A 27,911-nucleotide genomic window follows, 5' to 3' on the forward strand; every position below is an offset into this window, starting at 1 on the left:
TGAGGTACTTTTATTCCATTACATAAAAATGCTGATAATACCGATAATAAATAATGTAAAAATTAACCTCTTGTGGATGCTAACCATGTTCTAGAAACTCTTTAACTTCATTATGTGTACTAGTTCAGTTATTTCTCCTAACAGATTTTACGGGTTAGGTACTATTTCATAGAATAGGACACTGAGGCACACTACTGTTAAGTAATTTGCCCAGAAACTGGGATTTATTTATAGGAAATATCGATCCAGAAGCATGTTCTTAGCTGCTATGCTATCTGAGTGTAATAGCACCAATAGAAGCATAAATACATTTCTCAGCAACATGTACGTACATGATCATTATTTTACTTGTACCTCTTTAAAAGTGGCATTATTAGTTTCTACCTACTACAAGTTTCTTATTTCTTTCATTTCTGGAAATCATGTACAACTCCACTTATGTGGCTCTGTGGTTATTAAAAAAATCGTATTTTTAAAAAATATTCTGCATGCATTTAAGCATCAAGCCTACCAATCTTGGGCAGCCCTGGTGGCATAGAGGTTTAATGAAGCCCGGGGTGTGATCTTGGAGATCCAGGATTGAGTCCCATGTCAGGCTTCCTGTATGGAGTCTGCTTCTTCCTCTGCCTGTGTCTCTGTCTCTATGAATAAATAAAATCTTAAAAAAAAAAAAAAAAGCCTACCAATCTTTAACTCCTTATGTTTTACTGAAATGAATTATTCTCGCTAGGTAAATAAAGGTTTTAGAAGAGTCCTCAATTTACTTCTACTACTCGTTTTCTTCATCGCTTCTCCTTTAGACTTAAACTTAGAACTATACATTCCTTTTAGTTTCAGGCCATATTTATGTAAAGTTTGTGTACATGAAGCTCTACTGACCTGTAACATTGTCCACGAATAGTCAAGTATTTTAAGTGAATAATTAATGTTAGGCTCCCTTTTTTGGTTGGAATTACATCAAACAGATGGAGTTAGCCCATATCACCTAGAAAAGCCATGGGATGATCTTTCAGTGTCTCAGATCAGAAATGTTTCTCTCTCTGACATATGTCACTTTGATGATAGAAATCAGTATTGTTCTATCCGTAGAAATGTAGCTTTAACCTGGTTAATACTGACAGTCACAAAAATAACAATGAAAATAAATAATGGCAACTCTCCTTTAATGAATGCATAAGATGTGCTAGACATATAGCCCATACGTTATTTCTTGTCCCATAACCATGGTATGCTTACTTATCAAAGAATATGCTGAAACTTAGCTTAAGGTACTTAACTAAGGTAATAATTATTTAGTAACAGTGTTAAGATCTGGACCCAGGAACACCCGAACTCATCCTGTCCCCATCACCTTTGCTGGGCTGTTAACCATGTTGAGGACAGCATGACTCCTGACCTCCATAAGGTAAAATCAGTCTTTCAGCTCAGTGTATTTCATTACATTGTATTCTGTTATATTTGTCCTTCAGTGAATGTGTGGCTGCAGTGTTAGATCGAATGCTTGCAAAGATGATACAGCTTTACATCATCTTAGAAAATCTGTCTTTAAACTGATACTTAAAAATCATATCCCCAGGAAACCTTTCCTTGACATTAACCTCACCTATATTTAGGCATCTTTATCTTGTTAGAGTTGACATCCAGCCCCATAGCTTGAAATACTGTCGATTACCCGTAGCCTTCACTTTCCTCTAATGTCCCAGGGCCATATCTCTAACTGCTGCCCACTGGACTGCCCCTCCTAAGCATTTCTGTAGCATCTTAAATGCAACATTCCTGGGACTCGGGGATCACAACCTGAGCCCAAGGCAGATGCTCAACCCCTGAGCCACCCAGGCATCCCTCAGCCACATTCTTATACCAGCTTGTGCAGAGCACCCGCTCTTCCTGAAATGAACCCTAGTGCAGCTAGCACAAGAGTGAGAGGATTCAGTCCTGCTGCAGGGGGATTTATAGACAGACCATCTGGAACTGTGGAGAAAGTGGAGATGTCTCTGAGAGAACTCTCGGTTCGAGTCCAGACTCCGTTGTTTGCTCTGTGACATTAAGCAAGTTGTCTAACTGTTCCCAGCTTTGCTTTTGTCTCTAACGTGAGGTTAATACTGCTTGTGCTCTCTCTGTCAAATAAATAAAATCTATTACAAAAATAAAATTTTTTTAACTTTTTGAATAATGTCTGTTTTAAGATTTATTTTATTATTTATTTATGAGAGAGAGAGAGAGAGAGAGAGAGAGAGGGAGAGAGATTGGCAGAGACACAGGAGGAGGGAGAAGCAGACTCCATGCCGGGAGCCCGATGTGGGACTTGATCCCGGGACTCCAGGATCGCACCCTGGGCCAAAGGCAGGCGCCAAACCACTGAGTTACCCACGGATCCCCATGTCTCAGTTTTAGAATAGACTTCCAGAACAAAAATAATACCAGGAGTTCCATATACCTCACATCCAGTCCCCATATTAACATCTTTAATTAATGTGGTGTACTTGTAACGATTAGTGACTCAATATTGATACAGTATTGAATGAACTCTACACTTTATTCAGATTTTCTTAGTTTTGATCTAATATCCTTTTTTCTGGGCCAGGATGTCCCCTTGGGCTCCTCTGAGCTGTGACACTTCCTCAGACTTTCCCTGTTTTTGATGATCTTAACATTTTTTTGATGGCCTTGACATTTTTGAGGCATCCCGATCAGGTATTTTGTAGATTGTCCCTCCGCTAGAATACTACTCTTGATTAGATGATGAGGAGTTGACAACCACTCCCCCCATCCATACTTTACTCTTGAAAGGGTGGGGGTGACAAAGAAAGAAAGAAAGAAAGAAAGAAAGAAAGAAAGAAAGAAAGTCAGTCACTATGGGCAGCCTACACTACTGTGGAAAGTTATGCTCTACTTCCTTGAGGGCAAAAATACCTGCATAAATTTTTGGAATTCTTCAGCACAGATTTGTTTATTTTCCCCTCATATATTTAGTTATTCAATTATCTATATCAAGATAGATTCATGAACATTTATTTTTTTACTTTGGGTTAAAATCCATTGCGACTATACTCAGATTGTTTCCCGACTTTGGATATTATAGGAATAACTTCAGTTGGATTCTGTATGCCTTTTTTTTTTTTTTTTTTTTTTTTTTTAGAGTTAAAAGACTTTCTTTATTTTTTATTTATTTATTTATTTATTTATTTTTTTATTTTTTTATTTTTTTATTTTTATTTTTTATTTTTTATTTTTTTTTATTGGTGTTCAATTTACTAACATACAGAATAACACCCAGTGCCCGTCACCCATTCACTCCCACCCCCCGCCCTCCTCCCCTTCTACCACCCCTAGTTCGTTTCCCAGAGTTAGCAGTCTTTACGTTCTGTCTCCCTTTCTGATATTTCCCACACATTTCTTCTACCTTCCCTTATTTTCCCTTTCACTATTATTTATATTCCCCAAATGAATGAGAACATATAATGTTTGTCCTTCTCCGACTGACTTACTTCACTCAGCATAATACCCTCCAGTTCCATCCACGTTGAAGCAAATGGTGGGTATTTGTCATTTCTAATAGCTGAGTAATATTCCATTGTATACATAAACCACATCTTCTTTATCCATTCATCTTTCGTTGGACACCGAGGCTCCTTCCACAGTTTGGCTATCGTGGCCATTGCTGCTAGAAACATCGGGGTGCAGGTGTCCCGGCGTTTCATTGCATTTGTATCTTTGGGGTAAATCCCCAACAGTGCAATTGCTGGGTCGTAGGGCAGGTATATTTTTAACTGTTTGAGGAACCTCCACACAGTTTTCCAGAGTGGCTGCACCAGTTCACATTCCCACCAACAGTGTAAGAGGGTTCCCTTTTCTCCGCATCCTCTCCAACATTTGTTGTTTCCTGCCTTGTTAATTTTCCCCATTCTCACTGGTGTGAGGTGGTATCTCATTGTGGTTTTGATTTGTATTTCCCTGATGGCAAGTGATGCAGAGCATTTTCTCATATGCATGTTGGCCATGTCTATGTCTTCCTCTGTGAGATTTCTGTTCATGTCTTTTGCCCATTTCATGATTGGATTGTTTGTTTCTTTGGTGTTGAGTTTAATAAGTTCTTTATAGATCTTGGAAACTAGCCCTTTGTCTGATATGTCATTTGCAAATATCTTCTCCCATTCTGTAGGTTGTCTTTGAGTTTTGTTGACTGTATCCTTTGCTGTGCAAAAGCTTCTTATCTTGATGAAGTCCCAATAGTTCATTTTTGCTTTTGTTTCTTTTGCCTTCGTGGATGTATCTTGCAAGAAGTTACTATGGCCGAGTTCAAAAAGGGTGTTGCCTGTGTTCTTCTCTAGGATTTTGATAGAATCTTGTCTCACATTTAGATCTTTCATCCATTTTGAGTTTATCTTTGTGTATGGTGAAAGAGAGTGGTCTAGTTTCATTCTTCTGCATGTGGATGTCCAATTTTCCCAGCACCATTTATTGAAGAGACTGTCTTTCTTCCAATGGATAGTCTTTCCTCCTTTATCGAATATTAGTTTCCCATAAAGTTCAGGGTCCACTTCTGGATTCTCTATTCTGTTCCACTGATCTATGTGTCTGTTTTTGTGCCAGTACCACACTGTCTTGATGACCACAGCTTTGTAGTACAACCTGAAATCTGGCATTGTGATGCCCCCAGATATGGTTTTCTTTTTTAAAATTCCCCGGGCTATTCGGGGTCTTTTCTGATTCCACACAAATCTTAAAATAATTTGTTCTAACTCTCTGAAGAAAGTCCATGGTATTTTGATAGGGATTGCATTAAACGTGTATATTGCCCTGGGTAACATTGACATTTTCACAATATTAATTCTGCCAATCCATGAGCATGGAATATTTTTCCATCTCTTTGTGTCTTCCTCAATTTCTTTCAGAAGTGTTCTATAGTTTTGAGGGTATAGATCCTTTACATCTTTGGTGAGGTTTATTCCTAGGTATCTTATGCTTTTGGGTGCAATTGTAAATGGGATTGACTCCTTAATTTCTCTTTCTTCAGTCTCATTGTTAGTGTATAGAAATGCCACTGACTTCTGGGCATTGATTTTGTATCCTGCCACGCTACCGAATTGCTGTATGAGTTCTAGCAATCTTGGGGTGGAGACTTTTGGGTTTTCTATGTAGAGTATCATGTCATCGGCGAAGAGGGAGAGTTTGACTTCTTCTTTGCCAATTTGAATGCCTTTAATGTCTTTTTGTTGTCTGATTGCTGAGGCTAGGACTTCCAGTACTATGTTGAATAGCAGTGGTGAGAGTGGACATCCCTGTCTTGTTCCTGATCTTAGGGGAAAGGCTCCCAGTGCTTCCCCATTGAGAATGATATTTGCTGTGGGCTTTTCATAGATGGCTTTTAAGATGTCGAGGAATGTTCCCTCTATCCCTACACTCTGAAGAGTTTTGATCAGGAATGGATGCTGTATTTTGTCAAATGCTTTCTCTGCATCCAATGAGAGGATCATATGGTTCTTGGTTTTTCTCTTGCTGATATGATGAATCACATTGATTGTTTTACGGGTGTTGAACCAGCCTTGTGTCCCAGGGATAAATGCTACTTGGTCATGGTGAATAATTTTCTTAATGTATTGTTGGATCCTATTGGCCAGTATCTTGTTGAGAATTTTTGCATCCATGTTCATCAGGGATATTGGTCTGTAATTCTCCTTTTTGGCGGGGTCTTTGTCTGGCTTTGGAATTAAGGTGATGCTGGCTTCATAGAACGAATTTGGAAGTACTCCATCTCTTTCTATCTTTCCAAACAGCTTTAGGAGAATAGGTATGATTTCTTCTTTAAACGTTTGATAAAATTCTCCTGGGAAGCCATCTGGCCCTGGACTCTTGTGTCTTGGGAGGTTTTTGATGACTGCTTCAATTTCCTCCCTGGTTATTGGCCTGTTCAGGTTTTCTATTTCTTCCTGTTCCAGTTTTGGTAGTTTGTGGCTTTCCAGGAATGCGTCCATTTCTTCTAGAAATACGCCTAATTTATTGGCGTATAGCTGTTCATAATATGTTTTTAAAATGGTTTGTATTTCCTTGGTGTTGGTAGTGATCTCTCCTTTCTCATTCATGATTTTATTAATTTGAGTCTTCTCTCTCTTCTTTTTACTAAGGCTGGCTAATGGTTTATCTATCTTATTAATTCTTTCAAAGAACCAACTCCTGGTTCTGTTGATCTGTTCCACAGTTCTTCTGGTCTCGATTTCGTTGAGTTCTGCTCGAATCTTTATTAACTCCCTTCTTCTCTTGGGTGTAGGATCTATTTGCTGTTTTTTCTCTAGCTCCTTTATGTGTAAGGTTAGCTTTTGTATTTGAGTTCTTTCCAGTTTTTGAATGGATGCTTGTATTGCAATGTATTTCCCCCTTAGGACTGCTTTTGCTGCGTCCCAAAGATTTTGAACGGTTGTATCTTCATTCTCATTAGTTTCCATGAATCTTTTTAATTCTTCCTTAATTTCCTGGTTGACCCTTTTATCTTTTAGCAGGATGGTCCTTAACCTCCAAGTGTTTGAGGTCCTTCCAAACTTCTTGTTGTGATTTAGTTCTAATTTCAAGGCATTATGGTCCGAGAATATGCAGGGGACAATCCCAATCTTTTGGTATCGGTTCAGACCCGATTTGTGACCCAATATGTGGTCTATTCTGGAGAAAGTTCCATGTGCGCTTGAGAAGAATGTGTATTCAGTTGAGTTTGGATGTAAAGTTCTGTAGATATCTGTGAAATCCATCTGGTCCAGTGTATCATTTAAAGCTCTCGTTTCTTTGGAGATGTTTTGCTTAGAAGACCTATCGAGTATAGAAAGAGCTAGATTGAAGTCACCAAGTATAAGTGTATTATTATCTAAGTATTTCTTCACTTTGGTTAATAATTGATTGATATATTTGGCAGCTCCCACATTCGGAGCATATATATTGAGGATTGTTAAGTCCTCTTGTTGAATAGATCCTTTAAGTATGATATAGTGTCCCTCTTCATCTCTCACTACAGTCTTTGGGGTAAATTTTAGTTTATCTGATATAAGGATGGCTACCCCTGCTTTCTTTTGAGGACCATTCGAATGGTAAATGGTTCTCCAACCTTTTATTTTCAGGCTGTAGGTGTCCTTCTGTCTAAAATGAGTCTCTTGTAGACAGCAAATAGATGGGTCCTGTTTTTTTATCCAGTCTGAAACCCTGCGCCTTTTGATGGGGTCATTAAGCCCGTTCACATTCAGAGTTACTATTGAGAGATATGAGTTTAGTGTCATCATGATATCTATTCAGTCTTTGTTTTTGTGAACTGTTCCACTGAACTTCTTCTTAAAGGGGAATTTTAAGAGGCCCCCTTAAAATTTCTTGCAGAGCTGGTTTGGAGGTCACATATTCTTTTAGTTGCTGCCTGTCTTGGAAGCTCTTTATCTCTCCTTCCATTTTGAATGAGAGCCTTGCTGGATAAAGTATTCTTGGTTGCATGTTCTTCTCATTTAGGACCCTGAATATATCCTGCCAGCCCTTTCTGGCCTGCCAGGTCTCTGTGGAGAGGTCTGCTGTTACCCTAATACTCCTCCCCATAAAAGTCAGGGATTTCTTGTCTCTTGCTGCTTTAAGGATCTTCTCTTTATCTTTGGAATTTGCAAGCTTCACAATTAAATGTCGAGGTGTTGAACGGTTTTTATTGATTTTAGGGGGGGATCTCTCTATTTCCTGGATCTGAATGCCTGTTTCCCTTCCCAGATTAGGAAAGTTTTCAGCTAGAATTTGTTCAAATACATATTCTGGCCCTCTGTCCCTTTCGGCGCCCTCGGGAACCCCAATTAAACGTAGGTTTTTCTTCCTCAGGCTGTCGTTTATTTCCCTTAATCTATCTTCATGGTCTTTTAATTGTTTGTCTCTTTTTTCCTCAGTTTCCCTCTTTGCTATCAACTTGTCTTCTAGGTCACTCACTCGTTCTTCCACCTCGTTAACCCTCGTCGTTAGGACTTCTAGTTTGGATTGCATCTCATTCAATTGATTTTTAATTTCTGCCTGATTAGCTCTAAATTCTGCAGTCATGAAGTCTCTTGAGTCCTTTATACTTTTTTCTAGAGCCACCAGTAGCTGTATAATAGTGCTTCTGAATTGGCTTTCTGACATTGAATTGTAATCCAGATTTTGTAACTCTGTGGGAGAGAGGACTGTTTCTGATTCTTTCTTTTGAGGTGAGGTTTTCCTTCTAGTCATTTTGCTCAGTGCAGAGTGGCCAAAAGCAAGTTGTATTGGGAAAAAGAGAAAAAGAGAGGAGAGAAAGAAGGAAAGAAAAGAGAAAGAGAAAAAAAAAGGGAAGAAAAAGAAAAAAAAAAACGACAAAAAAAAGAAAAGAAGAAAAAGAGAAAGAAAAAGAAAGGAGAAAAAAAGGTGGTGGGGGAAGGAAACAAATCAAAAAGCAAAACAAAACAAAAACAAAAACAAAAACAAAAACAAACAAACAAAAAAAGAACCACCGGGGAGTATCTTCTGATTCTGTGTTCTTTAAGTCCCTTGGCTTCTCCTGGAAGTTGTCAGTCTAGCTGGTGTTCTGGGGGAGGGGCCTGTTGTGCTGATTCTCAGGTGTTAGCAGTTGGGGGAGCTGCTGTGCCCCTGCCTGGTGCAGGGCTCAGTGGGGGTTGTTTACCCCCTGAGGCCGCAGGAGGAACAGCCCCAGTGGCGAGGCAGCTCTGGAAACCTGGATTCAGCTCCGGCAGGAACTCCGTCTGCAGGGCCTGGAGGCTCCGGGGCGGGGCCGCTGATCTGCTCAGCTGGGGCAGGAGCGTCCTTGCTGTCCTGGGCCCTCCCGGCCTCTGCCTGTCCCGGGGGAGGCCGGATCCTGGGCTGTGTCCCGGCGCCCTGTGCTCCGGAGCCTGCGCTGGTGGATTCGCGCTCCCGGGCCGCGCAGCCCCTTCCGCGGAGCTGCCGCCCAAGCCCCTCCGAGCTGCTCCTGGAAACGCGCAGGCCCCTCTGCACGGAGCCTCTTCCTCTGCCCGAGCCCCTTCGAGCTGCTCCTGGGGCCGCGCAGCCCCCTCCGCGGAGCCGCCGCCCGAGCCCCCCGAGCTGCTCCGGGTCCCGCCGGTCCCGCCGGGTCCCGCCGTGCGCGCTGCAGCCCTTAGGGAGCTCGGCGCACTCTCCTGGGCGCGCAGTTGCTGTTACTGTCCCGGGGAGCCCGAGGGCATCCTCGCCCTCCTGGGTCCTGCTCCAACTCCCTGCGAGCCCCTTTCCGCCCGGGAAGGTCGGTGCAGCTCCTGCTCCTCCAGGACGGGGCTCTCCTGTCCTGGGGACACTCGCCCCGGCCTCAGCCCGGCTCCTCGCGGGGCCCCTCCCCCTTGGAGGCCTTTGTTTCTTTATTTCTTTTTCCCCGTCTTCCTACCTTGATGGATGCACGAACTCTTCTCACTGTAGCGTTCCAGCTGGTCTCTCTTTAAATCTCAGGCCGAATTCATAGGGATTCTGTATGCCTTTGATGCACCCTTATCCTTGTATGTGAGGGTGTGTGTGTATACATGTGCACGTGTGTGTGTGTGTTCACACTTTCTTACTTTCTGGCACTCCAGATGCTCCAGGCTCATCTTGTATATTTCCTACCCCAATCCTAAAACCAGCCATTTCTCTGAGGAGCCCTGGTTCCTCTTATTGGACAGCGGTATGAGAAACAAACCACAGATCTAATGCTCATTACTGCTGGGGGGTCATTGTCTGGAGGAATGTGTGTGGATAGGAACCCACGTATGCAAAACTGTAACAATCCTCCAGGACTCTGAGATGATAAACATCTGTCACTCTAAGCCACCCAGTTTGTACAGCAGCCCTAGGAAATTAATACAAGACCCTTCCCCTCCTCTGCAGTGAGTCTCCCTCCCCGTTTCCTTCTTTTATACCCTCACAGTTTCTCCGCACAGCCAGCTGTCTGCCTGCCTTTGTTGTTTCGTGTCTCTTTGGCTACTTCCTACCCATTCCTTCCAGATTCCACTCAGACACCAGCCCTCTGGCTGCCTTGGCATGCCCCCCCACCATGCACAGTTAGGTGCCCTGGTCCATACAGCCCCTTGCGTGTCCACATAGTTACTGCGATGTCGCTGTCGCCTCTCACTTGACTGTGCGCTCCTTGAGGGAAGACTCCGCCTTTGGCTCCCAGGGTGTGCAGCTGCTCAGGTGTCCCATACACCAGGAGAAGGCTGCAGAAACTGAAGCCTGATGAAGGCCATGGCAGCTCCAGAATTTTATTCTAGGAGGGTCCCAAGGTGGCATTTGGTTTGCAGGAGCGGAACCCCGAAACCAAAATTGCCCAGCACTTAACAAGCGTTAGAGAATTACAGTTCGTGTTAGAGGCGGAGAGATCAGGCCGCGTTGTGCAGGGGTCACCTCCCTCTACAACCCGGTGGAAGCAAACTCTAATATCCTTTGCTTCCGATGAAGAATCTGAGGAGCTGCCATGCTCTTGATCAGACTTCAGTTTCTGCAGCCTCGCAGGTCACACGCTTCCTTGAAGGTCACACGGGCGGCTCATGGCAGGCTGGGACTGCAACCTAGCTCGGTTTGTCGGACTCCAGGCTTGTCATCGCGGGAGGCGTTTAGGGGGCTTGAGGTCCCCCACCTTGTGCATCAAGGACCAGCCTAGATCTAACGGAGTTGACAGCGAGGCGGGAATCCCAGCCTTCCCTGCGAAGGGAGGGCGCAAGGGGGCACCGCTGTTGAGGGCGAGCTGCAACCATGCCAACAGCTGTTGTGCATTAGCTGGGATGGGGTGGAGGGAACTACAGTTCCCAGGAAGCAGTGCCGCTCCCTGGGTGCCCCGCTCAGGCCACGCCCAGACCACGCCCCACCCGCCTCGGCCACGCCCCGGCCACGCCCCCGGGCCGGCTGGTATATAAGGGCCGAATGGCCCGGCGGCGGGCAGAGCGCGGAGGCGGCGCGGGCGCGCGCGGGGCTGCCCGGGCCGGAGGAGGCTGCTGCTCGCCCGCTCGCCCGCCCGCCGCTCCGCGCTTCTCCCTCCGCCTCCCCGGCCCCGCGCACCTACGAGCTCCGGGCCGCGGGCCGAGCTGCCCCGGGCGCTGTCCGGGCCTGCAGAGGGGATGCCGGCGGGGACCTCGGGCTCGCGCCGGCGTTGCACAGCAAAGAAAGGCGAGGCGCGGCGTCGGGGCTGCGCGCCCTGGAGCTCCGGGACGCGGCACTTGGGAACCCCCGCGGCGAGCTCCCGCCATCTCCGCGCGGCCGGAGCGCGCAGCCCGGGGCTGGCCTCGGGTGGAAAGTGCGGGGAATGGGGCGAGGGGCTCCGGACCCCCCAACGTGGATTACTTGGTGTGCATCAGCCGGGCTCAGACGACCCCCATCCCCGCGACCTCGTCTGCGTCCTGGGCTTGCTTCCTTCCACCTGGCAGTCGGGGCGCATACCTGGCAGGTAAGTGTTCCCTGCGTTTCGAGGGAGGGGGTTTGGTGCGCTCCTCTCTCCCCGCCTCCCCCCCCCCCCCGCGCCGCTTTCTGGAGCTCTTGGGGTTTGCACGGAAATTTCTGCTCTCGCACTGACATCTCCGCAGAGACATCCCCTCGGCCCCCCTCCGGGCGGCCCCCCCCGCGGGACAGACCCTCCGCCGGGGTGGGGGTGGGGGTGGGGGGCCCGTCGCCCTAACCTCCGCCCTCGTGGCCGCCCCGGGGCCCGTTACCCCGGGAGGGAGCGCTGCCGCCTCGCCGACCCAGACTGCGGCGGGCTGCGTGGGGGCTGCGGCGTCTCCCCAGGTCCCTGTGGCCGGGCCTTGGGTGAGCGGCTTAACTGCAGGGCCACCCACCCAGGGTGCTGTGGGCAAGGCTTCCCGAAGGATGGGAGACGGCAGGATCCCGGGGCACCGCGTCCACCGTCCGCCGTGCATGCACCGGGTTCCAGGTCAGCGTGGGGAGGAGGCTTAGTCTTGAACCCTGAGCTAAAAGCAAACCAGTTTTAATCTATAGCCGCATCCTCTCCTTGTCCTTTTGTGTCGGCCGCCCAGGCCACGGTTTGGGGCAGCTCCCGTGCCTGTCACTGAGTGGGCGACCCAATAGATGTTTGTTGAATGAATGACTGAGCTAGTCCGTCTTGATGTGCAGAGAAGCGGGGGTCTCCTTTACCTTCTCCCTCCTTGCCACTAGGGCTCAACTCCAGGACACCCCCCCCCCAACCCGGAAGATGGGCTTCCTGGTGATGCTTTCCCAGATGTGGGATTCACTCCCCCCCCACCCCCACCTTGGCAGCCTGTCCCTGATGATCCATTTCCAGCCCAGAAGTCCCTCCTGCAAAGACAACTTCTGGAAGCTGTCAAGGGGGCCTCCCTGGGGGTGTTCTCAGGTGCTGTGCCTCCAGTGAGCACCTGCTGGGGGTGGGGGGAAGGAGGGAGGGCCAGGCACCGCAGGAGGAGAAGAGGTGGTCTGTGTTAGTACTGTCCCCTCCCCCCTGGAGCCTGTGCCTCTGGCTGCACCCAGGTCCCTGGAAATGCTCAGGTTGACGCAGCACCTTTTCCTGTGGCCTTTATACCCACCCTCTCCCCCTGGCAGCCTCCTGCCGCCCCCAGAGAGGAAATATTAAACTGTCCCACCATTCACGCACAGCTCCACCTCTGCACCTCACTCGATTTTAAAAGTATTCCGTGTTCTCTCTCTTCTTTGGAGGGCTTGGGTGGCTCCGTCGCTGAAGGGTCTGCCTTCAGCTCAGGTCATGATCTCGGGGTCCTGGGATCGAGCCCCACATCGGGCTCCCTGCTCAGTGTGGGGTCTGCTTCTCCCTATTCCTCTGCCTCTCCCCCTGCTGGGGCTCTGTCTGCCTTTCTCTCTCTCTCTCTCTCAAGTGAATAAATTTAAAAAAGTCTTTAAAATGTAAAAGAAAACCACAAAAAAAGTGTAAAAAGCAGGAAAAAAATACTCAGTTCCAGTAGTGCTGGCAGTTTGATGCATTTCCTCATTGCTGAAGCCCTGCAATGTATACACTTTGTTTACTGCTTTTTTCCTCTCGATTTTGCTTGAACAGTTCCCCAGGTAATGGCTGTATTCCTCTGCCGGCATCAAATCCTAATCTGACAATTCCCCTCTTGTTGGACACGAAGGTATTTCTAGATGTTTACCCTTAGAAGTAGAGCCTCGGTGAGCATCTTTTCTACACAAAGCTTTGTCCACCCTTTGGATTATTTCCTTTGGAAAATTACCAGAAATCACTGTCTTTGCTTTAAGTCAGAGTCATGTCTGAAGCTGGAGAAATGCCCCTCTGGGTGGACATTTCGGAGCTGGGCTTGGAGGAAGAGATCCCCACTTAATCCGTGACACACCTTCTGGCACCTGGGAGCCAGAAGACAGTGGGCGCTGGGAAGACACTTGCTGAGTAAATGCAGTGTTTCGTTCATTTCGGTTTTCCTGAGGCCAGCATTGGCATGAGAGTAACTTATGCTTTGCGTCCACGACTACCTTGTAAATTATTTTAGCAAGGCCACAGGTGAAGATTTAGTAGGCGGCTGGATTAAAACTGCTGTCCTTTTTTTTTTTTTTTTTAAAGAATTCACTTTTGATTTTGATAGAGATCTAGATTTACAGGAAAGTCACAAAAATAGTACACGGAGTTCCCCTATACTCTTTACCCAGCTTCCCTGAATGTTAACATTTTTCATACCCACAGCGAGGTGGTCAGAGCCAGGGGATTAACATTCACAGACTACTTTGAACTCCTCTTTGGGCCTTATTCCGATTTCTCCTAAGGTCCCGCTGATGTCCTTTACCGGGCTCAGGAGCCGATTCAGAATCTTGCATTGCAGAAAATTCTGACGTAACAAAAAAAAGCGGGAGTTGAGAGGGATTCAGGAGATGCTCTTCTTCCTCTTTGTTTTTTTTTCCTAAACCATTTTATTGAGGTGTGATTGACATACACAAAGCTGTGCGAATTTAACGTATACAACTTGATGAGCTCGGTAATGAGTGTACACCGTGAGACCCTGACCACAGCCTAGGCCATAAACCTGCGTGGCCTCCAAAAGTTCCCTCCCACCCTCTTTATTATCATTATTATTTTGTTGATAAGAGCACTTACCAGAAGATCTTCCCTCTTAGCAAATGTTTAAGTGTACAATGCAGTATTGTTAACTGTGGACGCTGCGCTGTACAGGAGAACACTAGGCCTTATTCAGCTCAGCAGAGCGTCTTTATTCCGGAGAAGGTTTTTGAGTCGAGACTTCTTCCACTTTCTTGCCCAGGTTGACTTGCCCCTCGTCCCTCCCTATTTATGGCCAGCGGAGCCGCTGAGACCCGACGGGGCCCAGAGGAAAGGGGAGCCCCCGCCGGGAATGGCAGGAAACTTCTCTGTGTACCCCTCCTTCCTTCCCCCGACACCTCCACTGGGAGTGAGTCGTTGAGTAAAAATTGGGTTATAGCCTGATCTGTCCGGACACGTCTTCCAAGGGGTAGGTGGATGGATGACATCCGGTGTGCGTGAGAGCGAGCCGCCAAGCACCGAATCCGCTGCTGACAAGTCCGGCGTGCAATGCCTGTGTGGGTGACTCACGCCGGCCCGAGTAGCAGGTGTGCCGGGCTGCTAAGTGTGCAGACCCAGCAGAGGCCGTGTTTCCTGGTTATCTTGGCAGGTTTGAAGGAACAATGGGTTCTACTCTTACCTCGGACTGGATTTTGGGGATTGCCCAGCCCCAAGGGCCAGGGAGTGATCCCCCTTTTCTTTAGGGGGCTTCTTTCACCCAAGAGGGCTGCGGAGAGCCAGCCCGAAGGGGTTTTGGAAGTGGCTGATGTGGATGGAGGCCCGAGTGTCCTTGCATGAGAGAAGGAAGACCTGCGTTCAGTGAGGAAGCCCACGGCAGAGGCCCTTCTGCGCCTCCAGCAGAGACCACGTTAGCCTCAGTGTCGTCAACAGCCTACGTATGCTCGAGTTAGGGCCGTCCCCTCCTGCTGGGGGCGGCTGCCCAGAGCGAGTGGAGGTGATGTTTGTTCGGGATCAGGAAGTTTTGAGTTACTTGAGTCTCCACACAACAGACTTCAGTTGTCCAGAGAGAGTTTTGGGGGTGTTGTTGGGGGTCTGGTCGCCTAGCGTGGATGTTTCTCCTCCTCTTTGAAGCCCTTCCCGCCTTCCTATTAGACCTCCTGAGCTCTGGAGGATACTCATCCTCTCCTTCCCCGTCCCCCCCCCCCCCCCCACCATCCCCGGTGCGCACACACGGGCCCAGACGGTTTCCGTAACCCGGCAGCTCAGCGAGGAGCATAACAGGAAGTCTTGGTGGGAGACGGGCTGGGGATGTTGCCTCTACTTCTGGAACAGCTTCTTCTGTCTACACCTGCCTTGTCCCTCTCCTCAGTGACTCCTTGTGGGCCCTCCCTTCTCAGGAGCCTCTGCTGTCCCCTAGCTGGACGTGGGCCCGGTCCAGACTGTTCGCTGGGCCGCTCCCCCAGTCTCCCCAAGTTGTGGTTTGCACGAGAACGGATTGCCTGGGGAACTTGAGAAGAAGGAGTACTCTTCATGAGCACTCAGCAGCCATCCTGCCCTCCCCTGCCTTAGAGGCTCTGTTTGGGTATGTGTGGGGGCTGGGGGTCTGCATTTTTGACAGGCTCCCCAGGCCATTCCAGTACAGATGGACACTTTAAGGATCAGGGTGTTGACTGATTTCTTGGCCAGCAAAACCCTGCATTGAGACTTTCCTCCCCGCTGAAGCTTACCCAGCCATAAAACCATCTTTTCTCTCTTCCAGGAAGCCTTCCAGGCCTACCTCCACCGGGCTGGGGCCCTCACGTGCACTTATTTGGTTTGTAGGTACATCTTTTGAAATCTGAGTCTTGGCAATCAGGTATCCTTTGTGCTTGGTTAGGACAGGAATGGCTGTGTTTGGATGATAAAGGTTGGGCAGTTGTGGGTTTTGGGGACGACTTAGATCTGCAGGCTCTACCCCTGGGTTTGCGAGTTCCCGGGGAACTTGGAAGAAGAGGCCCCGCGATAGGCAGCTTCCCGCTGCTTCTGTTAGTCGGGCCCACGCAGACCACTGCTCCTCCTGTTTCTGGACGTTGTCGTCTTAGGCAATGTCCACCGTCCCCACGGAGCTGGTCGGGGTCCTCCGCGGCCAGGTAGCCCCCGTTCTTCATGTGGCACATGCTCCCAGCTCACTTTCCACGAGCAAGACAAAGGTCCTGGACGAATGTGCTCACTTTGATCCGTGTCGTTGGCTAGAGACGCCCTGTTCAGAATCACGTGCTTTGCGGACTAGGTTTGCACCTGGAGAAAGGTCTGTAGGGAACCAATCGTGGTCGGTCACATGACATGCGAAAGGCCTGGAGGAAGCATCCAAGCGCAGGAATGCTGAAAAGGCTGGTTTCTGTCTAAGCATTCTGTTTGTGATGTGAATCATCGCCTCCTCCCGCATTTGGTTTGTTGGTACAGGTTTTCACATAGAAATCTCGAAACCAGGTGTTTTTTTTGCAGTTGGTTGAGACAGAAGTGGCTGCGTTGGGACGGATGATAACGTTCTGGGTCCGTAGAGATGAGTCAGACCTTCAGTCTCCCCCTGGGGTCTGTGAGCTTCCCCCCCCCCCCCCAACCCTCCTGGCCCACCGCCTCGCCAGGCCCCACCATCGTTTGGGAAATGGCCCTTACGGGAGCTGGTGGTGTGGTCTCCACCCCCTTGCATGTCCTGCAGGGTGACCTTGTCCCACTTTAGAGTGGTCTGTGCTTTCCTTGGGCTGGCCGGGAAGCCTGAGAGGGACGGGGCAGGACGGAGCGTCTCCGCCGGCCCGAGATCCCCCGTGTCAGCCCGCGCCCGGCTGGAGCCACCGAGGGACCGTCCTGTCCCATTACCCTCACCGTCGGCGCGTGGCCCGTCATTCGCCAGCACACGCCCTGCCTCCCTCCCAACTTCTGCAGGTGCTGAGTGCCTGCTGGACGCCTCCTTGGACACTGCCGCAGCCCCTTGCCGCCTTCTCCCGTGGCCTTCGGGTTGGCGGGAAGCGCTTGATTTCGCTGACTTTGCGGAGGAAGGTTCTGCGGCGCTTCTTGGGTGTGGAAGGGAGGGTCTCCGAGAGCCTGGCCTTCGGGGGCCCAACCTTCAGCGTGTGGGTGAAGGCCTCAGGAGCTCCCGGGACCATGACTGTTTCGGCTGTCCTCCCTTCCTGTCTTAGCTCATTTTTTTTTTAAAGATTTTATGTATTTATTCATGAGAGAGGCAGAGACAGAGGCAGAGGGAGAAGCAGGATCCCTGCAAGGAGCCCGATGCAGGACTCGATCCCGGGACCCCGGGATCACGCCCTGGGCCGAAGGCAGACACTCAACCACTGAGCCACCCAGGCGTCCCCCTCCCTTAGCTAATTTAAACATTTTTCACCTTTTGTTTGTTATGGTGGCAGATTTTACCAGGGTAACCATTTCTTATGGGTGTGATTAACGGCGCTCACGCTGCCTCTCCGTCCTGCCACCATCCATCTGTCTCCAGAGCTTGGTGAGCAGCCCCGACCCCGACCGAGACTCTCTGCCCTCCCAACACCAACTCCCTGTCCCCCTGTCTCACACCCCAGCGGCCACCATTCTGGTGTCTCCATCGATAGGGACCTTGCGGAAGTGCGGGGACCGAGCATTTGTCCTTCCCGTGTCTGCCTTACGTCACTGAGCATCACGTCCCCCAGGTTGGCCCATGTTGTAACAGGTGTCCCAATTCTTTCCCATTTTAAAGCTTAAAACCTTCCCACCGTGCGGAGACCGCATTTTGTTTATCCACCCGTCCATCGATGGGCACTTGGATTTGCTTCCGCCTCGTGGCCACTGTGACCACTGCCGCCCTGACCATGGGTGTGCAAATAACCTGTTGGTGTCCCCGCTTTCAGGTCTTCTGTGCCTATGCCCAGAAGTGGGGTTGCTGGACTCTAGGGTCATCTCATGTGTGATTTTTTTCTTTTACTTTTTTTTTTCTTTTTTTTTTTTTTTTGAGAAACCATCGGATTGTTTTCCAAAGCAGCTGCAGAATTTCACATTCCACCAGCAGTGAGGCAGAAAAGTTTGGATTTCCCCACTCACTCCCTGGCTTTTGTTTTTGATCACAGCCATCCCACCGAGTGTGAAGTGGCACTTTAATTATAAAGGCAGGTCGACCCCCACGGTGAGAATGTTTCCCACCCTGGTTTTACACTCGGGGATGCCTGTGGATCTCCTTTTCTCTCCCAGGGAGAATCTTCCCTGGGAGCTAAGCACCCCGGGGAAATGAGGAGCAGTGGGGTTTACGTGGGCAGCGCTCGGCCCAAGTCGGCTTTGTGCATTAAAAGGATTGATGATCTAGTGAGTTCTTTCCATCCTGATTATTTGCCATGGGAGTTTTTACAAGTGGTTTTGTGTCCCTGTCGCGTCTGGTACCACCCCCAACCCGGCGAAACAGCCAGGTGTCCTCCCCATTTTACGGAAGAGGTTATCAAGGCACAGGTGAGGGAAGGATGTGCCGGAGGTGGACACTGACCCAGAGGAGCCAGCTCCTGACTCCTCACCTGGCACACACCGTGCACAGGGAGGATTTTGGAAGTGTTGGTACAATGGGGGTGGGGGTGGGTGCTGGGAAGATGGAGATTGGTGTCTCCATTGGAGGGAACTCCAGGGGGAGCCTTCTTTAGGTGGCCAGATTTCATATATGAAGTTTGCTGGCCGTGGTTTTTTGTTTTGTTTTGTTTTTGGGAAAAAAAAATTAACTTTTCTATGAAACTCTTCTGCACAGCCACATGGGTTAAGAAACATCTTTTGGAGCACCGTGGTGCCGTGATAGATCTCCGTCTCGGCTCCCGTGGAGAGCCCTGGTTCGAGGCTGGGTCAGAATGCCCAGCTGCCCAGCTCCCTCTTCGGGTTTTTTTTCCTGAAACTGTGTGTGATCCCCCAAAGCTCACTCTTTTCCGGCTGGTTATTGGACATCCCCAGCGTGCATCCAGCCTCAGCGGGGGTTAGGTGTTTGCAGGAAGTGGTCTTAGTGGCCTGGGGACCGATTGTGTCTGCAGACAGAAAGCGACCTCGTGTCCCTGGAAGCATCATGAATGTGGTTCTAGTTCATTTCAATTTTTTTTTTTTCCATTCTGATGTTTCTTTTTATTTTTTAAAACGAAGCAACAAGAACCAAAGTTCTTACTCCTGTGGATGGGGTGAAAGAACAGGGTGCTCCCAAGCTCGAGGAGGAGGCTTTCTTCTCTCTCGGAGGGAAAGGGAGGAGGTGCCTGCCTATGGCATCGCCCCACCCCGGCCCCGGCCTGTGACCCCTTCCTCCTCTGACTTCACACAGGACACGTCTAGTGGCCCCAGGGTCACCCTGGCGGAGGCTTCTCTGAATCTGAGGGCATCCGTGGCCCCTGGCAAGCCAGCTGGGAAATTTAGATGTTTGGGTTTTTAATTAAATTTCTTTAGTAGAAACCAGGAATGTGGTTAACCAAAGAGCTGAGATGGTCCCAGTTTCTAATTCCACCCTGGCCACTGGGCTTTTCCGCCTTTCCCGGAATTGTTTTCTGGTCACTTTCCACTGACCTGTTTGTATCCTGTCCTCCTCCTCCACCCGCCTCATGTTGTACTTGAATTAAAGCCTTTCCTCGTTTCCAGATTCTTTCTCTCTGTCCTGGTCATCCTGGCATCTGTCTGTAGGGGAAGATGACTTGGGGAAGATGCCTGTGTGGCTGCCTTCATGGGTGGTGGTCAGAATGGCCATTTGATATCACCTGTGCCCTAAAGCAGGCCTTTGCCCTGTTCCTTCTGCCTCCCTGGATGAGGGTTCAACAAATACAGCCGCCAACCCGTGCCGGCTGCCAGAGCAGCAGTGTTACGTCGGGAAGGAGAGAGAAGCCCGCCTTCTGCAGGCTGGGAGCAGATGGCTCCAGCGTCTCTTTCTTCATCCTCATAGGCCTGCTTGTGGGTGGGCATCATCATCTCTGACATCAGAGGTTTAAAAGGTTTAGAGACTTTAAGCAATGTCCTTAAGACGCCAGAGCTTTGCAGGATGGAGCCGTGGTTCAGACTCGGGTCTTAACACGTGCCCAACCCTGGGGTCCCATCCTGGCCCGGTCACCAACATCTTTGTGACATTGTATGAGTCACCGGGCCCCTCTGGGCTCTATTCCTCATTCATTAAAAAACGAATCTATTTTTAGGTTGAGTGATTTTGGTTGCAAATTGCAGAGAAACCAATTCTAATGGGCTTAAATAATCAAGTTTTGGGTTGTTAATTTGACTGGAGAGTCTATGCATTATGCTTTTGGGTGATTTGGGGGGTGATTGGGCTCTCTGGTTTTTTTTTTTTCCAATTCTTTTTTTTTTCCTTTTTTATCTGTTTTCAAGATTTTATGTATTTATTTATGAGAGACACACAGAGAGAGGCAGAGACACAGGCAGAGGGAGAAGCAGGATCCCTGCAAGGAGCCTGATGCAGGACTCGATCCCAGGACCCTGGGATCACGACCTGAGCCAAAGGCAGACGCTCAGCCACTGGGCCACCTAGGTGCTCTTCTCCAATTCGTTTCATTCTTGTGTTTTACTTTCCCAGTAGAAGCAGAATGGCAGGAGTATTTGCAGACCCCTGCCTCCACAGACCCAGAGTAAGAGAATGCCTTGATCGCAGCTTTCCAGAGGGCTGACCCTGTGGGAGCTCACCCCTGGGAGGTGATCCATCCGTGTGCCAAGAGGTGGGATGCCCTGATTAGCTGTCCTTGGTCACATGCCTCACAGCTGATCTGTGGGTCGAGGCAGCTTCCCTCCCCAGAGCCACTGGGATGTGCAGACGGAAATTAGGGCCTTAGGAGCAGGGCGGGATACAGAGAAATATCAGATTTGCTACGAATGAATTGGACCAGTGGATAGTCCACCAGAATGAATGGTGGGCAGGGAATTGATTGTGTTTCCCACTGTCTAGCTAGGGACCTAGGAGGGTGGAAAGGTATGGTAATGCTCAGTGACAGGTGGCAAATGGATGAACCTTACCAGTTCTTCCCTCCTCTGAGTCTCTGAACCCGAGAGTCTGTTTTTTTTCAGGGGACATCATCTTGCTCCATCAGGGAGCTAGGGCTTTGGCTCTGGGATCTCCAAGACCAGCCTTGCAGGGGATCACTCACGGCTGGGTTTTCATTTACCTGCATGAAAGGGCTGTTACCTGCATAGCCAGTTGATGCTTGGAATGGCAGCTCTTGCCTGAGATTCCTTTAAAATGAAGGAAAACACCTTCCCCCATTCTGAGCACCTCCAGACTAGGGATGTTGCTCCTGGCCTACCTGGCAGAGGCAAATCCTGTCCTATTCCTGGTGTGAAAAGCCCAGTGATGGGAACAGGGGCTAGTGGGTTTGTACAGGCTTCTCGCTGAGCTCCTGGGGAGGAGACTGAGCACCCAGTCAGACCAGACAGAGGGCTCGACCTGGAGCAGCCACACACGTAGACTGATGTAGATGGCTCCAATGTGTTCACAGGTACAGGTGCCAGCTTGTGGCCCAGCTTCTGGGGGCTCCGTGTTAGAGGGATGGCTTTGCTCTCCAGGCTGTTGAGCTCCAGGTGGGGGCCCTCCTTGCTTGCTTTGTCCGCACATTACACAGGTAGGCTTTGTCTGGGGAGCAGTGACTCATGCTCATGGGTCGTGTGAGCTCTTAAAGGCAGCCATGCTGTCCTGGCAGGTGCTCCCAGCTGGCCTCATTTGTTATTGCGAGGAAAAAGGTTCATTATCATGGCGATAAATTATTTCTGCTCTGAAGCTGGAATGTGAATAGCCTCTTTAGGAAGGGTGGTGCAGTGGAGGAGAGGGGTGATTGTCGTGTCTTCAAGTGATGCATGTCCTAGGACGTGTGCTAGCTGCTTCGTTCAGTATTGCCCCCATTTAATCGATGGGCAAGCTGAGACTCCCAAGAGTTAAGTCACTTGTCCGAAGTCACCCTGCCCTCCTGGAGCCCAACCTTGATCTGCTTCCAGGTTGGCACATGACGGCATCCACCTGGCTTCTGGCTGCCAGCTTGCGTCCCAGCTTCTTTTGGAAAATGCCAAAAGTCACACATGGACTTGATAACATCTCGATAGCGATGATTCATCCTTCCCCTCTTCCTCCTTACCACGGACAAGTTTAAAACAGCGTTTCCTTCTCCCTTCTCAGTGAAGTCAAGAGTTAAAACAAATTTACACCAAATTAATGGAAAGGTTCATCTAGAGTTACCCCGAGGAAAACACGATCACTAACTGCTCCCCGGGTTCCAGGCCTTTCCTCGCCTTCCCCCTCCTGTCTTGCCATCCTCCCGTTGCTCCCTGCAGGTGTAAAATCCCGCTGGAAGAGCTACAAGTCATTGCGCACCAGCTCCCGACTGGCAAGGGTGGAGTCGGGATCCGGACGCAGGTCTATTTCGTTTTTAAACCCCTGCATTTCCCTCCAGTATTGTCCTGAGTCTGTGCACTTAGGAGATGCCCGTGTCCCGGGCGTGCGTCGACGTCATCAGTCCCCGTGTTGTTGAAATCCCGGGAGGGATGCTCAGGCCTCGGCCCGCCCAGGTGGAGTCCTGTCGCATTTTCCATCTCCTGCGATCGTTGGCATTTAGAGCGGTGATTCAGGGGTGGTCTAGCATCCTCGCTAGAGGAACCTTATGAGGTTGGGTGCACACGTGTGAGCGGGACAGGGAGGCAGACTGGCCCACGATGGAGGCCTCCGATGGAAATGCTGTGTTGAAGGGTTGTGACCCTTCATCCCCCGGATGGTGTTCTGTGCGCTTTACTCCTTGAGCTCAAAGCTGAGCTGAGCTTTCACACCACACCTGCGGCTCGGCCTGCCCTTCTGATGTTGTGCTTGGAAACTGGACAGAGTCGTCCAGGGCTGGGCCAACGTCACCTCCGCCCGGGTTTAAGGGCAGGTGAGAGACCCTTGGCCATCTGGGCCGCGCTCCCGTTAGCCACCACGTGCTCTGTCCTTTGCTCACAGGATGTCATTGGGAAAGTGGAGAATGGAGCCTGTGTGGCCTTGGGGTTGGGGAGGGGTGGCAGTCGAGGTGTGTCTAGTTTGCGGATCGCGTGGACTGAATCTTGGATTCTTCCTCCCACTTCTTTGCTTGCCTCTTCTTGGCTTAAAACCTGTGTGAAAAAAAAAACAAAAAACAAAACAAAACCTGTGTAAACAGGGGCAGCCAGGGTGGCTCAGCGGTTTAGCACTGCCTTCGGCCCGGGGCCTGATCCTGGAGACCCTGAATCGAGTCCCATGTCGGGCTCCCTGCATGGAGCCTGCTCCTCCCTCTGCCTGTGTCTCTGCCTCTCTCTCTCTCTCTCTCTGTCTCTCATGAATAAATAAATAAATTCTTAAAAAAAAATAAAACTGTGCAAGCATTACAGAAATGGAGAGCATGTTCATGGCTCTATGTGCTTCGGCTGCCATTGTCTCTCTGCTCCAATGTCGCTGGATATAACTTGGGAGAAAAAAAATTCCACTTTCTAGTCCAGAGCTCCAGTCCACTTTGGGTTTTCTTCTCGGAAGCCCAGAGCTTGGGCTGCAGAGGGTAGGATTTGGGAAGCGCAAGATTGGGCTTCCATTGGCTTAAGTGCGGTGACTATGTGAAGGTGGCCTGTGTCCTCGGACGTGCAGGCAAGTGTAACCAGCCCCCCGAGCTCTGTTGGCCTGAGTGGACAGACAGCACTGGGGTGCAGTGAGGTGCCCCCGATGGTCCTCCTTCCTGGGGTCTGCAGTGGGCTCGTCTCACTCAGCCCTCACTCTTCCCTGCAACCTGCTAGTCACTACCTTCCCGAGGGGCTGTGTCCCTCTCCCTGTACTTAGTGACACTCACGGGGAGGGGGGGCAAGAACCCTAGAATCCAATATTGCTGTCCAGTCATTCCTCGGGTTAAACTCACTCTCTGTTTTTGCTTTTACCCAATCTTTCCCTTCCCCTCATGTCTGCATGACTGACAATGTAACATGTACCGGTGATTGGTTCACATACGTGGATTTTTCTCCTTCGGCACAGTCAGAAGCGTCCATTCACGGCACCTGGCCTGAGGCCGACTCTGGTATAAGCAGTTTATATCTTGGGGAGGTGACAGGTCAGAGGCCCACGCCACTCTGCCCTTTGTGTGTGGCCCTGGGTGCTGCACCCATGGACTGGCAAGGCCCCCCAGACACGTTGCGTTGGGAAGATGGGTACGCATCTTGGTTTGGGGAGGGGTTACAGGTCTCTGCTCCAAGTGGCCCTGGCCGTTGCACGCTTCCGTCCCTTGTGCCTAGAATTGGTGGCTTCGGCAAGGGGGCTGGTTTTACTAATTTGCCTTGTGGCTTTGGACGGGTTTTACCACATCTTGGGGCCTCAGCCTCCTGCCTGTGTACCTTCGAGTGTACACTCGGTTCCTTGATTAATCCCGGCATAGAAGGCGTCTCCTTGTCTCCCCTGCTGCCTTCGGCAGATGCGCGGGAGCAAGGTGGGCAAGAAGAAACGCCCGATTGTTCTTGGCGGACGCGTCGCTCCAGCTCTTTCTGCCGTACGGACCGCACAGCTTCCTGGACAAGGGCTCCGTGAAACTATAAGCGAAATAACACGCAGCCGTCTCGTGGGCCCTTCTTTATAAAACATCACTTGTGATGATAGTTTGGGATGTCTTCAGACGTAAGCTAGGGTGACCTTGGGCCATAATAAACAACGAGGGATGAGCACTGGGTGTTATTCTGTATGTTGGCAAATTGAATACCAATAAAAAATAAATTTATTATTAAAAAAAAAACCAACAACAACGGGGGGAGTAAATTACCCCCCTCGCCCTGGGGCCGGAGAGAATTTTATTTATTGAAGGGCCTGGGGGTGTCCTGCCTCCCCGCTTTCCACAGCCAACATTTGGACTCAAACTGCCTTCGAGGGATTGATCCTCTTAGTATGACGACGGAATGGAGGCCCTTCGTTTCGGTAAAAATAAGATTTCTGGGACGCTGGGGTGGCCTAGTGGTTGAGCATCTGCTTGCAGCTCCGGGTGTGATCCTGGGGTCCTGAGATCGAGTCCTGCATTGGGCTCCCTGCATGGAGCCTGCTTCTCCCTCTGCCTGTGTCTCTGCCTCTCTCTCTGTGTCTCTCATGAGTAAATATAATCTTAAGAAAAAACATGAGATTCCTGTTTGCTGGGGGTTCCCGACCTGGCTTTGGGAGGCCGACCCCGCTGCAGGGCTCACAGCCCCCCCGCCACCAGAATCCTGCTCTGCAGCGGTTGCTCCCCCTGCTTGCATTTCTGTTGTCCTGGAGGCAGAGCTGCCTGGTAATAACCTGAATTGCTCTGGGAGGGAGAAGTCCTCGCCACACCCCCTCTTCCTTCCCGCCCTCCTCACCCTCCCCTCCTCCTAGGAGGGGAGGAAAAAAAAATAAAAAAAATCATTCTTCCTTTCTGCATCTGTGTCTTTAAGAATTCCCTGCATTGTAGCCCCGGGACAGAGACCCTTCTGTGAGAGTCTGCTGGAGGCCTGTCCTCCGTGACACCCCGCCCCCCATATTAAAAGACCATCGGAACAAGCTCCCCATTCTCCTCTGGAGAGGGTCCCTCTGTCCCAAGCCAAGCAACTCTTAAGGGAGCGTTTATCCTGGGACACTCAGCTTACAAAGCCCGCTGCAGCGTCAGATAAACTCACTCAGACCCGCGGGGAGAAGGACAAAACCCCCTTTATTTTCACCCCTGCGGGGAGACCAATAAGGACTTTGTGCTGAGAGCAGGGGTCTGAGCAAACAGAGGAGGGGTCTGTGGTGGGGCTGGGCTGGGGGGAGTGGAGAGCCTCCAGGGCCATTATCTTATCAGCTTATCTTTAGGGGGACTCTCAGCAGGGGACAGTGGGCTGTGACTCTGCTGGAACCACCTTGGCTGTCCCCTGCAGCGCCCCGAGAAACCCTTGGGCGGATTCGCCTTGGTTGTGCCAAGAGGAATCCCTGGTTTCTTTCTTCAGCCTATTTGGATAGGGCAACGCTTGTGCACTTGGTGGGCCAGGCCCCAGCTGTGTGCATGCGCCTGCACATCTGGGCGAGGTTGCGTGCATGCACCCCATCTGGGGGTCTGCGGGCACCCCCGGCCCCTCACGTGTGGCCGTTGCCATAACTCGGGCGTAGCCTTTGTTGTGCGTGGCGAGATGTTTTCACTCAGTCATGTAAGCCAGACGTTTCCGTGATTGGTTGTTGGAATTGGAGTCTTGTTAGTTGAACAGCTACTGAGTGCTCTGCAGACCTGGGACGTAGGCCGAGAGGACAGCGCCGGGCCTCCCATCACCAAGGGAGTGTCTGTGCCTCGAGCCTCTGCCCGCTGCCCAGCAGGAGGACCCCCCCCCCCCCGCACAGCTCAAGGGGGTGCAGGGGAGGAGCTGAGGGCGCCGGGGTCACAGCAGCATGAGGGTGCTGGTGCCGCCGGGCCCTCGCCTCCTGGCCTGGCTTTGGTTTGGGTTTTGCTGTTCCTCGCTCCCTTTACGTGGCTCCGGCTGGAAAGCTGCTCCTGAAGCGCTGCAAAGCGAAGCTGTGCGTTAGAGCCTCTCGCACCCCTTGTACCCCGTGCCCTCGGAGTGCTTGTCTCGCACGGGTGCCCCCTCCTAGCGGGGAGACAGCAGAGAGGCTGGAGCCTCTGCTGCCCACCTGGCTGCTGCAGCAAACAAGCTGAGTTAAGGGCCCTTGCTGGAGGGAGCTGTGGTCGAGAAGGAACCTTCCCCACGAATGTCTTGAGAGAGAGGATCCCTGACCCCGTTCCCAGCGCCCCCCTGAACCCTAAATCTGTGACTGTCTCCCCATTTTCTTTCCTCGGGGTGGTGGACCCTGGTGGTGGGGGTTGGCGGGGTGAGAGGAGGGGAGGGCAGGAGGGTCGGCTCCTGAAATTCCCAGGTGGCCTGTGTCTCATGTCTGCCCGCCCCAGGAGTGGGTGCCTGCGGGAGGCCGGGTGGGGGTGCAGCGGCAGCCGGAGAGGCCTTTCCAACAGGGCTTCGTGGCCCGGGTGAGGTCCCTGTTCACAAATCACGGCTGCCAGGGCAATCAGGGGACCCGCATCCCAGGGCCGGAGGCTCCTGGGCCTTCCCCTCGTGGCAGAGCCTGCCTTGCCCACGGGCCATTGGTTCCCCGCTGAGGCTGCCTACAGTGTGAACCAGGAGGGCAACAGTTGCCCCGGATCGCTGGGACTAAAGTGATGGAGGGGTCACCTTGGTGAGAACCTGACCTTCTGCGGACAGACAGCAGGAGCTCCGGGCTCTGCAGGTGGACTTCCTGCAAGAGGAGGCTGGGTGGGTCTCAGAAGCAGGCGCGGGTGGGGTGGGGAAGAAGGGGAAGCAACAGCCCCATCTCGGACAGTCGGAGGGTGGGCCTCTGCATCCCTGGTGTGTTCCTGGACCAGGCTCCCAGGACTGGATGGAGAAAATGAGCATCACCGGCCTGAAGTCGCCACCAGCCATGGGATCCAGAATAATCTCCAGGGAACATTCACACCACAGTGACAACTAGCACCGATGGGGCTGGGGGATCGGGGTCACTCCGGGCAGGGCAGCGGCGCTGGTGGGTGTGCCCTGGTTATTTCTTTACCTTTGCCTCAACGCGAGCCCTCATCTCCTACAGGTGAGTGTTTTGGAACTACTTACTGCAGGACGTAGAGCACAGAGGTTTCGGTGCCACCGTCTACGGATGGGCCATCTAAAGGAGGGCGCACGTTGTCTTGGGTCCAGGGTCTCTGTATCAGCTTGCCGCCTCCCAGGAGGGAGATCTTGGAGAGCTTGCCGTGCCTCTCTAAGCCTTGGCTTGTGTTGTAGGCAGAGAACCAGGACGTGTCCCAGAGTCCATCCTGCTCTAGAAATAATGCAACCACGTGTTTTACGATGGGCATACCCGCGGCCCTGTGTGCCTGGGTGTGCACACGGACTCTCCTGTCTCTTGGCTCTTCGTGCACATTTCCCCATGACCCAGGTCACCCTTGCCCTGGTAGGATGTCATCCCACCTCTCGACCCCTGCCCAGAGGAGGGTGGGACCTT

The 27,911-nt window shown here is 50.9% G+C and overlaps 1 protein-coding gene across 1 annotated transcript in view; it reads left to right on the forward strand.

The window, feature by feature from the left end:
• The first annotated feature begins 10,944 nt into the window (after window positions 1-10,944).
• LOC144286933 (uncharacterized) overlaps window positions 10,945-27,911 on the forward strand; it is a 64,901-nt gene continuing 47,934 nt past the window's right edge. The window contains exon 1 of the mRNA XM_077854063.1: window positions 10,945-11,398. Coding sequence (XP_077710189.1) covers window positions 11,073-11,398 — 326 coding nt within the window. The 5' untranslated portion in view covers window positions 10,945-11,072. The remainder of the gene's footprint in view (window positions 11,399-27,911) is intronic.

Source organism: Canis aureus, chromosome 16 (assembly GCF_053574225.1).
Source record: "Canis aureus isolate CA01 chromosome 16, VMU_Caureus_v.1.0, whole genome shotgun sequence".
NCBI lineage: Eukaryota > Metazoa > Chordata > Mammalia > Carnivora > Canidae > Canis > Canis aureus.